Genomic DNA, 15,255 nt, shown 5'->3' with positions numbered 1-15,255 from the left:
ATTGATGTTGTTTCAAGCAAACTTTAATTTACTTTTGAAAACCTAACTTCTTGATCAAAACAAATGCTCTTCCTTTTTAGAATAAGCTTCTTTTTTTTTTCTTTTTGCTAAAATGATCCCCTCCTTTCCATCCTGCACCTTCAGGGAGAATCAACAAAGCAAACAGCTCAGCTCCAGAGCTTAAGTTACAACTGGAATGCATTTTGCATGACCCTCCAGGGTCATTGTCCCTCAGAGTCACTTCTGCAAGTAAGAACAGCTGGGGTCCCTATGCCTCCAGGGGCTTCCAGGCACTGCTGGCTTATACACAATGACTTGTTTGTGCCGAGATATTGCCAGAGCTTTTCAGAAATACCACCAGGAGTCCAGGGTACAGGAAAGCAAGACTGGGAAGCCTGGCCCAGAGGGACGAGAAAGCAGTCACTAACCCTAGTGCCGTGTGCTCTCATGGACATGCAACACTTCATCAGATTTGCCATGGGAAATCCTGTTTGAAAAAACAATCTCTCGATTTGGTTGGAACAAATAGTCAAACAGAATCATTCCACACCCAGCAACAGTGTCTAATCAGCACCTCATTATACCTATGATAGACATACCAGGATGGATTTCTTTATTTATTCACTCACTTACCCACACTCATTAAACATCTACTGAAAGAAATGCGCCCAGTGAGGCACAATCAAGGAAGGAACAAAAGGAACATACTCCTCCACTCGAGGAACTTAACAATATTATTAGGAGAAAGGTAAATTCCACTGATGTCTGACTATTCCAGATGTGGTCCACGGACCAGCCACACAAGCACCACCTGGAAGCGTGCTAATAATGTCAAATTTCAGGGCCCTTCCCAAGACTTCCTGAATCCGAGTCTGCATTTGAACAAGAGCACAGAAAATCCACAGAAACATCCGACCGAGAAGCCCTTACACACCTCTCCCAGGGCTCAATGCTGAACTTAACTCTTCTGAGACTGAGTCAAGTTCAAACCTCAGCTGCAAAATCTGCCCAACTGGCTCCTGACCCTAGCCCCATTATTTTTCCCGCCTCTGGACTCCACATCTGGCTCTCTGCTACTTCATGAGAAGAGCAACTTGAAATTCTCCATCACAGAGTGAGAACTAAAAGAGGGCCATGTTATCTTCCCAATGCCTAACACTTATGCCATGTGAATCTCAGATTCTTATGGGATAAATTCTGATATTTCCATTCCTGCAACATTTTTCTGTTTTCCCAAAATGCCTACTCAGAAAAAGAAGTGACAACTTAATAATTCAAGTGACTAATGGGCCTGATTCAAATGGTTTACAGTTTAAACACTTGATGTTTAGCTGTATATTTTCCATGATCAAAAGAAGTGTCTCAAGACACAGCTTTATGCAATTATTAGAGTTTAAAAAGTTAGGATTCAGTTAGAGAGCAAGTGAAATTAGAAAATGCTTATTACAGTAGAGCCTGGCCTTGTCCTTCTACTCTTAATATTTTGAATATAAACGCAGACACACACACACACACAAACACACACACACACACGTGCATAGTTACTACTAAGAATTCCAAATATAATATACATATTTTCTGTGAACATGCAGTGTTTTTTATTTAATTGACATCACTACATCACTTGGGGTACTTGTAACTTATGATCTTGGAGGCAAAGAAGAAGCATATAAGTTCTATTTTGTTTTACTTAGGTTTGGGTTTGTTTTTTTTTAATTTTTCAGGAAGTTCAGTAAATGGACAGTCACCTAAACCAGCAGTTTTTTTGTTTTTTTTTTTTTTTTTGAGACGGAGTCTCACTGTCGCCCAGGCTGGAGTGCAGTGGCGCGATCTCGGCTCACTGCAAGCTCCGCCTCCCAGGTTCACGCCATTCTCCTGCCTCAGCCTCCCGAGTAGCTGGGACTATAGGCGCCCACCACCGCGCCCAGCTAATTTTTTGTATTTTTAGTAGAGACGGGGTTTCACCGTGGTCTCGATCTCCTGACCTCGTGATCCACCCGCCTCAGCCTCCCAAAGTGCTGGGATTACAGGCGTGAGCCACCGTGCCTGGCTTTTTTTTTTTTTTTTTGAGACAGGGTCTCACTGTCACCCAGGCTGGAGTGCAGTGGCACAGTCACAGCTCACTGCAGCCTCCATCTCCCTAGCTTAAGCAATCCTCCCACCTCAGCCTCCCAAGTAGCTGGGACTACAGGCATGCAACAAGACCAGTTAACTTTTGTATTTTTTTGTAAACACAGGGTTTCACCATGTTGCCCAGGCTGGTCTCAAGCTCCTGGGCTCATGCAATCTGCTCACCTTGGCCTCCCAAAGTGCTGGGATTACAGACATGAGCCACTGCACCCAGCAATTCTTCAGCATGTTGGCCTCAAAACTCCTTTACCTACTGAGTATCTGTAAAACCTTTGTTTATATTATATAGAGAGAGAATTATTTAAAATATTCAATTATTGATTCATTTAAAAATAACAATAAACCCACTATACATTAATGTAAATAACATATTTTTGTTTAAAAATAGCTATATTTTACAAAATAAACTAACGATAAAAGCAGCATTGTTTTGCAAATATCTTTAATGTCTGACTCAACAAAGAGGTGTATTCTCACATATGCTTCTTCATTCAATGTGTTGCAATATCACACATCTTGTAGCCTCTAGAAAATTCCACTGTACACTTCTGAAAGAAACAACATCTCATCAGAGTGACAAGACAATTCAACGGGGAAAAGAGTTGTTTTTTCAACAAATGGTGCTGGGACAACTGGATATCCACATGCAAAAGGATAAAGTTAGACCCCTACCTCACACCATACACAAAAATTGACTCAAAATGGATCAAAGATGGGAGTAGCTGTTAATAGGTACAGATTTATTCTGGGGTGATGAAAATGTTCTGGAATTAGGGAGTGATTGTAGTTGCAAAGTCTTATGAATATATGAAAATCAACTGAATTGTACACTTTAAAATGATGAATTTTATGGTATGCAAACTATGTATCAATTTTAAAAATGGATCGAAGTCCTAAATATAAGAGCTAAAACTATAAAACTGTTTAATGAAAACATAGGCATAAGTCCTTATTACCTTGAATTGGGCAATAGTTCTTAGCTATGGCATCACAAATACAAGCAACAAAAATTATATATAAATTGCACTTTATCAAAATTAAAAGCTTTTTTGACCCCATCAAGAAAGTAAAAGATATCCCACAGAATGGGAAAAAGTATTTGCAAATCACTTATTGTATAAAGGGTTTGTGTCCAGAATATATGAAGAACTCTTACAACTTAATAATAAAAGACAACCCAATTTTAAAATGGGCAAAGGATCTAAATGGGCAGCTGTCTGAAGAAGATACACAAATGGCTAATAGACACATGAAAAGATGCTCAACTTTAGCCATCAGAGAAATGCAAATCAAAACCACAATGAGATACCACTCCACACCCACTTAGGATGGTTATAATCAAACAGATAGATAATAAGAAGTATTGGAGAGGATGTGAAGAAATTGAAACCCTGCTACACTGCTGGTGGGAATGTAAAATGGTGCAGTCACTTTGAAAAACTGTTCGACAGTTATTCAAAAGATTAAACACAGAGTTATTATATGACTAGCAATTTCACTTCTAGGTATACACCCAAGAGAAATGAAACATGTCTAGAGAGCAACTTTTTCAGGAATGTTCATAACAACATTATTCATAATAGCCAAAATGTCCATCAACCCAAATGTTCATCAACTAATGAATGGATCAACAAAATGTGATATATCTATGCAAAGGACTACTATTCAATAAGAAAAAGGAAGGAAGTACTGACCCATGCTACAATATGGATAAACCTTGAAAACATTGTGCTAAGTGAAAGAAGCCAGACACAAAAGTTCACATATTTTATGATTCCATTTTTATCAAATGTCCAGAATAGACAAATCTATACAGACAGGAAGTAGATTAGTGGTTGCCTAGGACTGGGAGGTCTGGAGGGAAATGGAGGTATGACTGCTAAAGGGCAAAGGTTCATTTTGGGGATGATGAAAATATTCTAAAATTAATTGTGGTGATGACTGCACTGCTCTCTGAATATATTAAAAATTGTATACCTTAAGTGGGCATACTACAAGGAATGTGAACTATATCTCAATAAAACTGTTATTCAAAAAGGCAAACAATATCTTAGTATTATTTTGAAAATAGTTTTTTTTTAACAGCATGGACTCCATGAAATGATCACGGGACTTCCAGGATTCCCCAGACGACACTTTGAGAACCACCTACCCTAGACAAAGCATCCAGAGTAGGTATTGTGTGTTATCTTTTTAGGAGCCATTTCCCCCTTCCTCCTATCTGATTTTAGGTATTTGCTCTTCCCCAGGCAGAACATCACCACAGGGGAAGTTGATCCCACCCTGAGTCCCAGGGTCAAGCTCTGCACCTTAAGCTAATCAGCACATTATCTTCCCCTGGTCAGGGTCACTGCTTCAGGGCTGAGCATGTAACCTGGGAGGTCCAATCAGAATGACTGCACACTTCAGTTTGGGGTGCTGAATTGGAAGTGGCTTCTCTCTTCCTCTGGAGGGTATCCTATGAAAATGTGAGAACTGGCACTACTATAACCATTTCACTACCAGTCTGAGGATAGAGCCATCCCAAATGGCAAGAAGAGGCAAAGGAACCCCAGAGAAACAGAGCCACAGTCCTTGAATTAAATATATAATTCAAGACTTCTGAATATATGAGTCAGTAAATGTCCTTAATGTTAAAGCCAGTTTGAATTAGAATTTGTTGCATGTAGTTAAAAGAATTCTAGCTGATACACCATCAAACAATGTGCAGCTAATATTTTTGTATTCTCCCTGAAGTCAATACATTTTGCCTTTGCTTTGAAAATATCAAGAGATAAGATCTTAGCAGACCATCGGAATAACATTACTTTTTTTTTTAGGATATACTTAATATAAAGAGCTGGCCCATATAATCTAGGTCTAAAAATGTCAGAGCTGTGCCACAGTATTTAACAAACTGCCTCTCTCCTCTATTCCTTTTGTGTCTGATTTTCAGTAGACTCTGAATGGCGTTCCAGAAGAGCTTGGTAGAGAAAAGTGTTGAATTGTCCTTACTAGCAGAAAACTGTGGCTGCCAGCTGGACCTAGCTTGGATTTCACCAGCAGGATCATCATGGGGCCTGATATTTAGCACAGATATCGGTTTGCACATGATAATATCATTCCCATTTCAACAGATAAGAAGCTATCCTTTTTTTTCAACTAAATTGATTAGAATAGTACTCTGTATTTGGGTGATATTTTAATGTTTACAACACGCTTTTACATAAACCATCTCAACAACCCAGTGGAGATTGGCAGTTTAGGAATTATTACTCTCATTTTTCAGTTGAAGAACAGGAGGCCCAGTGACTGGCTTAAGGTCTTGCACCATCAGAAAGTGATGGAGTTTAGGCTTAAAGTCATTTGATTCTAAGTCAAAGCCTTCCCACTACTTAGGATTACCTCTAATATAGTCTCACAAAGCGTTAAGATAACAGTCACTATTTTTTCAGCTCTCACTATGTGCCAGGTACTAAGCTAAGCACTTGACATATAACCCTTATTTAATCCTTACAAAAAGTCCATGAGGGCTATGTTATTATTATTTCCACTTTATAGCTGAGGAAACTGAGGCCCAATGAGGAAAAGTGATTTCCCCAAAGTCACCTGGCTAGTCAATGGCAGAGCCAGGGTTCAAACCCAAGCAAGCAGTGCTCCAGAACATATGCTCTCAACCACTTTGTGCCAGCATGCCACTTGAACAAGCATAAAGTTTGTCTGCTATAGAGAGCTGTGCCTGCTCTTAACAAGATGCCTTTTAGCTGCCCAGAACCCGCCAGTTCCATAAGGGCGGAAATGATATTTAACAACACACACTACAAAGGACTCTCTCATAATTTTTCTTGTTCTAGAATTTGATCATACAAAGATTGCCTAAAAAAAGCCAGGGCTGAGATGACATCTTACTAAACTCTCATGAAAGGTTTATTGTAACAATAATTGCAACCCAATTTGACGTATTCTGAAAGACGCTCCTGCTTGATTAGCCGACAGCTGTTCCTCCCCACCACACACATGTGCACGCACACACACACACACATAATTCCATTCCTTCCATAATGGCAAAGCCACCTCCCATTATAGAGAGGAAAGATGCCAGACGCATATATTCCTAGACAATTTTGCAGCTAGGGCATGGGCATATGATCTAATCCAGGCCAATGGAATCTGATGGGAAGACTGATGGGGACTCTGGGAAAGTGTTCCTCTGTGATAAAAAGGCAATGCATGAGGAAATACCTCTTCTTGGACAGTGGATGTGGTAGTGACTGACTGACATCTAAAATTACTGCAGCCACCTCATAATCATGGAGACTATAGAGACATAGTTAATGCACTGAAGATGCCAGAGTGAAAAGATGGGAAGCAGCAACCGAGTCCAGGCAGAGCTTTGGAACAGCCCTGAAGTTGCCTTCCCTCTGGACTTTTTGCCAGCTAAGATAATAAGTGTCATTATTTAGGCCACTTTAACTTGTCTACTCTTTTACTCACAGCCAAAAGCAGCCTAATCATTCAGTCCCAAGAGGCAGTGCTCCAGAGATGAAAGAGCTCTGGATTTTGAGTCAAAGGACCTGGGTTCTGATCCACTTATTTGCTTGGTTACCCAAATTGCTAACCTCTCTGAATCTCATTTTCCATATCTAGTAATACAATATTGAGATAATACTCAGTAACACAATAACATCCATAAAATGGAGACAATGGATAGTTAATGAAATTCATATGAGATAATATGTACACTACCACTTTGTCAACAGCAATGCTTCATTAAATGTAATTTATCTAGTCAATAATAAAACCACAGACTTTTTAAACTGTAGCGTCCATCTAACCAAATTCTTTTGTTTTACAAAAGAAAAGAAAATTGACTCTAAATCTCAAATGACTCACTCAAGATCACACAGCTGGTTGGTAACATAACTAAACCACACATCTGATTCCCGATCCAGTGCTGGCATGCTACCTTCATGTTGACAGGTAATGAGTTAGATTAAATATTGGGAAGGTTAGCACTCATCCATTCAATTGATGTTTAACGTGCACATGTTATACTATATAGAATAGTAGGCACTATTCTAAGTATCAGGGACTCTGCGGTGAACATCAAAATGTTCTTACTCTTGTGAATTTAACAGTCTAGAAAGGAAATTATTCAATCTACATCGATATTTATTGTGTTCCTACTGTATGCAAAGCACTATGCTAGGATTTTTAGTCAAATACAAATACAAATTTTCAGCCAATTCCAACTATGTCAGCCACATTTACCAGGCTTTGCCAAAGTATGAATAATGTCAAAAATCTATGTAACCCAAAAAATCAGTATTAAAAATGGCAAGTTCATTAGCAAGAGTTGTGAATAACAATGCCGGTATCTAAAGAAAAAAAAGTAGATAGAAGATGGCTAGGACTTCACTCTAATTGAAGTAGCAAGGCTGAATGAAGGGTTAGAGTCAAACCTCATCCTCCTACAAAATCCAGAATTCAAGGGTTGGCTCAATTGGAAAAGCCCAATAAGGAGCATTCGGCAACTCCTTCCCTTCCCCAGGCCTCTGTCTTGTAACCCAAACTCCCCTTTACTCCCTGTCTATTTGGAATTCCTCTATCTTCCATCCTACCTGAACATTCACAAGCAAATGACATGAAGGGACAGCATCCCAGACCCTGTGAAAAGAGACAGAGCCAGTGACTTCCACATCTCTTATTGGAACTGTCCACCAGTCAGCTGAGACTGGACCACTAGGTTGTGTGTTTGAAAGTTTTCATTGGCCAAATGCTACCAAAATTATATGATTTGGAAAAGGATTATTTAAAAGCTGTTATTTTGCAAAAGCTCTTTCCTATCCTCTATGTGGTGGTAAATGCAAAGATCCTAGGGGGTGGGGAGGTAACAAGGAGAATGCTCTGCCTTCTCCCCTTGTGGAAGGCACACTGAAGAGGCACAAAACACATGCCCTTTCACCATCACACCCTCTAATCAGAGCACAACCAGGCAATTCTTCCTTAGTTTCTGGCTTGGTTCATCTTTTGATGCATAGGCATAATTTGGGGCTATTACTGTCTGAAATATAAGGACACAGTGTATCAAACCTAACAAAGCATTTATGCATATAGTTTCTTTAAAGGCAAATACCATGTTTCTGGGGGGTGGAAATGGCTCCCAATGACATTTGGATTGTGGGATTCCAATCAGCTCTGGGATGCCAGCCTCCCTGGAAGACTCAGGACACATTAAGTTTGCAAACTGGCAAAGAGGGTCGCTTTGTCCATTCAGATCATGAATCCCAACTGGCCTTCAGTCACTGGTTTAAACTCCCCTACCTTGGATTTACCTCTTTCCATGTCTGGAAATTTCATTGAAACTTCGGCTATTTTAACTATGGGGTAATATGTCAAAGACATACATAAGCTTTGGATCCAGACAATTCCGGATTTGAATTCCAGCTGCTCGTTCTCTTTTTAGAGATGTGGCCTTGAACAAGTCACTTATTAGCTTCTCAGTTTTCTTACCCAAAAGAAGGGAATAATACCTACTCAAAGGTTGGTGGTAGAGATCAGACATAATGAGTGGAAAAGGCTGGCTCATGAGAGATGCTCAAGAAATGGCACCTAGAGCTATTCACATTGTCTCAAGCAATAGTCCTGAAGGTTTCTATCATCCCTTGCATCTACCATGTGCGGCTACTCTCCAGCACCTTGCTAGAGAAACCTGTTTGAGTGGCTCATTTTTCTTTCAATCTGGAATGCTTACCTACTAGACAACACAGACTAATGAGCTCCCAAGGATGTGTGGCTTGAGTTTCCCCCACTTATTTTGGGGCTCCATAGGCAGCACTCCTGTAGTGAACAGGAGTGAACAACTGACACATGTCCAAGAGCTCCTGCTCCTCCTGCAGAGCCTCTAGATCAAGCTCATCCAACCCATGGCCCAGGACAGCTTTGGATGCGGCCCAACAGAAATTCATAAACTTTCTTAAAACATTGAGACTTTTTGTGATTTTTTTTTTTAGCTCATCAGCTATCGTTAGTGTTAGTGTATTTTATGTGTGGCCCAAGACAAAGCTTCTTCTTCCAATGTGGCCCAGGGAAGCCAGAAAATTGGACACCCCTGCTCCAGAGCCAGGCAGACACCAGGGATGAGAGCTCCTAACGCAGACAGGCAGATGTGGGCTATGGAGAGAGAGTGATATTCTGTGATAGTATATACAATCCTTTAACTTTGTAGTTCTATAGAAGTTTCCTTCCTTCTAAGGAAGGAAGCAAACACAGATGGATTCACCCAGAACAAGTGCCAGTGATTCCACATGGTTTTGTTTCGCATTGGTTTTTTATCCTTTTGTTCTCACTCTAAGCAAATGGGAAGTCTTTGTAACCTGATACCTGGAAGGGCAATTTCAATTCCTGATCTGGAGTACTCTAGGAAAGTGTGAGGTCCAAAGTTATCCAAATAAAATATTTTAATTCATTTTAATTGGTTAAATAATAATCCCAATTTGGGGGCAGAAAGGGCAGAAAAAGACAAATCACAAAATGAAACATCATAATTTTTTAAAAATCAGTGCCCAAGCCAACATTTTGAAACATAACATTTTAACCTCTTTGGCACTAATTGGGTCATAAGCACTGGAGTTTTTCAAACTGTTGTTAAGACTGGCTACAATTTATTGTTTCTCAAAATACAAGACAACAAATACATGTCCTCTGGGGAATATTTATTATTCTAAGGAAGACTTCATCCTGAGGAAGAGGGAAAAAAATGTCAACACCAAGTGGTACAGGGCAGAAGAGGGCTGAGAGACAGAGGAGAACTCAACAGCCTCTCTCCCTGACAGCCCCTCCATCATCTACACATTCATTATGGGTTAAAGGACCTGTACACCCACTTTAGGACTTAAAGCAAAGTGCACAGTCCACACTCTCTGGATCACAAGACTATTAGTACATGCCAGATGCTTCTGTGCAACCGTTGTGGCAGTAGAAACGCTGCCTATCCTGCTAATCCTTTTATTATTAAGTTTAGCAGTGCTGCTTAGCTTAGAATGAAATTCAAGCTCCTCCAGAAAATTCAGTGGGAGCCTACTTTCTTGGGAGATCATGGGGCATCACATTCCTACCTTGACACTTGTCCGGCTGTCAGGTTACAAATTAATTGCAACTGCCCCCAACATGTCACACACTCCCACTAACAAAAATTAAATAAAAATAAAACAGGGAAAGTCCTTTCATTCCTTCATGGTTTGCACAGCCTAGAGGCTGATTCCTACTCTGGGAGATGCTGCCCCACTCACCTCCCACTGACATGGGTGGTGTGCCCTGTATTTCACTAAAAAAAAAAAAAAAAAAAAAAAAAAAAAAAAAAAAAAAAAAATGCTCCTTCCCAGAGCCTCAAGACTCAACTAGGGTAGGTGAGAAAGGAAATCCCAGAGATAAATAGTTAAATAGATTTAGAAGTCAGAAGTTTATTGTGCTGAGCCCTGACACAACCTTTCCTGATTGTGTGCGCACCGAGTGGGGCATCTTTGGGGTCCTGGAAGAGGGGCTCCCACCTGCCTATATACTCACCCACCGCAAATATGCACACGCACACGCACACCTTTGCACCTCAAACTAGCTCTCCTGACAGCCCAGAGGCACTTACTACCCGAGGATAAGGCTGCCAGCAAAGCTGCCTTCACCCAAACAACTCGCCTTCTCCTCCAACTTGTGCGACAGTGAATGTCCACCAAGATTCCACGGGGCTCTTTTTCCCAGGACCCAGGTTCCTGCTGGGCTCCCCACTTGCTGGCCTCACAATCCCTTTTCCTTTCTCCGAAACACTCAGATTTCACACATTCCTTTCGAGGTAGCTCCTGTCCGACGCAGCGCGCGCTCCATCCCTCAAGGCTGGCGCCCAGGGCAGCCCGGCCTCTCTCACTCTGGGGAAACTTCGCCACCGCCCCGCGCGGAAAACTAAAGACCACCGGCGGAGGGTGAGGGGGACCGACACGGAGCGGAAAGCAGGTTCCGGGACTGAGGGCGTCTCCGGAGCCTGGGCGCGGGAGAGAGAAATGAGTGAACCCGGCTGATGCATGCCTTCTCCACGTGGAGGAAGGGAGGAAATACCAGTAGGCGACATGCAGGTGCCCCTCTCAGCCCTCGGAGCTCCCATCTTCTGGCGGAGTAGGGCCCAGAGGGGCCAGAGTCCCTCCGGAGGCAGCTGCCCCGCGCCCCTAGCCTGGGCGCAGTGAGACGCGCACGCAGGATGCACGCGAGGGGAAGGAGACTGGGCGCGGATAACGCGTGCCTGGCGCTTGCAGAGCACAATGCCCCCCCACGCCAGGATAAGGCCCCCCAGCCTCAGAGAATTGAGGTATCGAAATCCGGCTTCCTAGCAGTCCCCCAATCCCCTCCGGGAGTGGGTTCCTTGTTCTCGCATGCCCACCGCAAAGGCCCACCGCCCTGCTCCTGGCGTGTGCCCCGCGCCCTCGCCCGGTTCCACGCGCACCTGGATGTGGCAGGAGATCTCCGAGTCGTCCAGCAGCCGGATGGTGCATTTCATCTCCTGGCTGAGCGATTTAATGCTGGAGCTCCGAAAGTGGATCATTTTCATGGTCCTCCTGCCTCTCGGCACACAGTGGCAGGAGGCGAACATGCACCGCGGCCGGGGGGAGCGAGCGGGAGGCTCAGGGCCGGTGCTGTGCTCGCCTGCGCGGACACACACGCTCGCACGCACTGTCCGGGACACCTGGGCGCGGCTCAGCCCCGGGACATAGGCAGCGTCGGGCGCCTGCGGACACACATGCCCAGCGGCCGGGGCGCGGCAGGCGGGTCCCTCCCTCTGTTCGCTCGCCTCCGCCTCGCCCCCTCCTTTCCCCGCCTCCTTCTGTCGCGCGCGCTCGTGCGCCTCCCTCTGCCCGGGCTCGCTCGCTGAGGATGCCCAGAGCCTGAGACCCCCGGGGGGCTCGCGACGCACTCACTCCCACGCGCGCCGAGCAGCTGAAGGAGGAGGCGGAGGGATGGCTGGCGAGGCTGGCCTGGGTGCCCTGGTGGTGGCCTGCTCAGTCGCAGCCGCCGCTGCGTCAAGCTGGGCCCGACTGCCTTCCTCAGCCTCACCGCCTCCTCCCTCCCCTGGCCGCTGTCGCTCGGGCTCCAGGTCGTGCTCGTCCCGGCCCCGGCTCCCCAACGCGCTCGACAGCGCCCTGCTATGCTCAGCTCCAGGGACCCGGAGCGGGAAGGGGACGGAGAGCGATCCTGACCCACACCCCCAGGGGGATTCCGCCTCGGGAAGGGATTGTTGGGCCCAGGGCGAGTGACAGAGAGAGAGTGACAGCCCTGACACGGCTACACCAGGAATACCGCTAATAGTAAAAATCTCTGGTACTCATGGAGATTGTTTAAGCCATTGTTTTATTTAATGCTAGCTAGGACTCAGTCTCTTTCTCCAAAAAAGAGCCTTCCGTGTGCAAATCCTCCTTTAAATCTCCCAACATCTTTGTGTGATCTTTGGTAGCATACCTTTGACCTGAGCAAGAGGGATACGTTCCTATCCTACTCCCCTGCTTTACAGACCTCCTCCAGCTCCCGGTTGCTCAGGAATTAAGAGGTCTAATGGCAAAGCGGATGTGCCCCATCCCGTTTTAGTCCAATCTCTGGGTATTGAGGACTCTGGAATTCCCCACGCGCCTCCAGGGTGTTGAAGGTAGGAGGTATCCTGCCTCTCTGTTGTCCCCAAGGTGGCTAGAGCCACTGTGTCAGGTACCGTAGGCCCGAGAGTGGCCAGGGGCAGCTGTTGAGTCAGGGGTATGGAGCTTGAATGTGAGCACTAGAATGTCCAGGAGCTGGGAGAGATGAAAGTCCTCTCACCCTGCCGCTCTTGCCGGAGCAGAACAGGTCATTAGGAAGGAACATTTGTTAGAAGAGGAGGTGTTGACCAGCTGTCAGCTTTTTCAAGGTTTGTGCCTGCATAGAGTCCCCTCATCCAAAGATATGCCCTTGTCCTGGGGGTCGAGAAGGAGTGGCACACAAATTTTACCTGCCCTGGACAGTCTGGTGGGCCATATATTCTCTAGGACACCTAGTGGGGTTGGCTGAGGTTTGGGGGAGTCTGCATTGCATTTGGACTTCCCTCTCTGCCTGCTCCTGCCTCCTCTCCCTGTTGATCACTAATAAATACCATACAGGACAAACTCAGTCTCAGTATCTGCTCCTGGAAATTCCAAATTGCAGCAATTTGTCAAGATAGGAGGATAGAGAATGTTTTATGTAGCACTCAGTAGCTGACTATTGGCTTATAAATATTTAGATGATAGTATGGGGCATTCATGTATGCTCTTGAGCTGGGCCCTTCAAATTTTAGGGCAGAGCCTGATGGAGAGGTCACTATTGAGGGTATGGGAAGATGTGGGTTTCATTCTTGCCCCAGCTACTGGCTAATCCTGGGGATCTTTGAAAAGTCTCTCCATTTCTTTTCTCATTTCAAAGGAGAGAACACCTGTTCATCCCACAGGTGGCTGGGAAGCTGGGATGAGACCAGGTCAGTGGAGAACATCTTACAGCTGTAATCTGTAAATCCCCATATGCACATATGAGGTGGCAGGGATGGGACCTGTCCCAAGTTGAAAATTGGATCATCTCTGCTAGCCAAAAGAGCAGACAGCCCAGAGATCAAAGAAAAGTCACCAGCCAACACAGTCCATGCTTTTTTTTAAGACCACACACACACTTGTCCATCCTATTATAGTGACCGTTAGCCTCCAAAAGAGTCATATCAATACCCAAAAATTGTTACCCCAAATTTCAAGGAAGCAAAATACGACCAACAAGGACAGTAGGGAAAAATACAGAATAAAGATAACCCAAGTGGGATTGTAAGAAACAGAATTTTGAAGAAATGAGAAGAACCTGAGATTGGTTGTCTGGCCTGATTAGGAATAAAGGCTGAGATTCAACTAGTATGAAAATACGGGCTCTGGAAGCACTTGGCATGACAGCTAGGTAAATTACCAAGTATGGTCACCTGGATTGAACTACCCACTGAAGACAAGGCTCTGGGAAACCAAGTGGCCATTGTTAACAATAATACTAATAATATGAAGATTAGGAAGAACTCAAAGAATGAACTCAAGGGATGAGTTTAAAACTGGACCACTTAAAGAAAAGTAGTGATGCACTAAGTCCTAAATTCTCAGCTTACGACTTTTAAACAGCTGTATTTTACAAGCAACAGAGCTCAAAGAATATTTGTTAATTGAGCCACAAGGCCAAAACTGAAAAACCAAATTCACAATTTCATCTACAAATTGCCAAATTACAAAGTCAATTGAATTATCAGCCTGACAAGATTTTATAATTATCAGCAGGAAAGAGTGGGAATCTGGGAATAAGAACAGGACTGTAAAAGAAAACTTGAATGATTCCTAGTCACTCAAGCCCCCAAACTCCCTTCGCAGCAGAAGCACGCCCTCTTCCTTATGTAACGAGGCTGTTCCTGCTTTGTTTGAAGATCCTCTTCGGAACTCACTTAAGGCAGTTACCTTGGAAAGGGAAGCCGATCTCCTCCCACCCCTCTCCCACAACCTGTGACTACTCTCACTCTTAATACTTGAACCAGATTCAGTCACACCCTAGGAGACCAACTATAAAGTCAACCCCAAGAAGAGAAAGAATTGCAAGATTCTGCTAATTTACACTGAAGAGTATATGTGTGAATAAATCTGAATCTGTCCATTTGAATTCACTTCCCAATGACTCCGGTTTCAATGTACTATCTAAATTGACTAACTGACTTCTGGACTCAGCTAAATGAAGATGAGAAAAAGGAAATTCCCTGGTACATGTCCAGGAAAAGATCCAAAGAATCAAGGAGATGGAAATATTGCAGTGTATTTCCACATGTGGCCAGCTTACCTCTCTTAAACTGTGTCCCCTGAGGGGGCATCCACCAAGATTTTCAAAGAATCATTGGTGAAGGAAGGACTGCCATCTTTGAAAAGCACCAAAGTGGCTGTTCTTTGTGGCAAGAGATGGTTGTGAAAGACACTGCAGTCAAAAGGAGCTCCCTGACTTAAATGGGAAGGATGAGAGCCTGGGCTGGCAGAAGACAAATAGTGGTGCATGACTTAACCCTCAGTGCCAGGGAGGGCTTGGTACAATCATAAGCAGTGG

The 15,255-nt window shown here is 44.0% G+C and overlaps 1 protein-coding gene across 3 annotated transcripts in view; it reads right to left on the bottom strand.

Annotated features, from left to right (window-relative positions):
• The window catches only part of FRMD3 (FERM domain containing 3), a 300,351-nt gene extending 288,277 nt beyond the window's left edge, over positions 1-12,074 (bottom strand). For all 3 annotated transcript variants that reach the window (XR_008656633.2, XM_055272137.2, XM_055272136.2), the window contains exon 1: positions 11,597-12,074. Coding sequence is in view for 2 of the 3 variants with exons in the window: in XM_055272137.2 (XP_055128112.1) it covers positions 11,597-11,743 (147 nt within the window). In the remaining variant the exon portion in view is untranslated. The remainder of the gene's footprint in view (positions 1-11,596) is intronic.
• Positions 12,075-15,255: the final 3,181 nt, after the last annotated feature.

Source organism: Symphalangus syndactylus, chromosome 3 (assembly GCF_028878055.3).
Source record: "Symphalangus syndactylus isolate Jambi chromosome 3, NHGRI_mSymSyn1-v2.1_pri, whole genome shotgun sequence".
NCBI classification, from domain to species: Eukaryota; Metazoa; Chordata; class Mammalia; order Primates; family Hylobatidae; genus Symphalangus; species Symphalangus syndactylus.
Note: the sequence above shows the minus strand (reverse complement) of the source record. Positions and strands in the feature narration are given on the sequence as shown.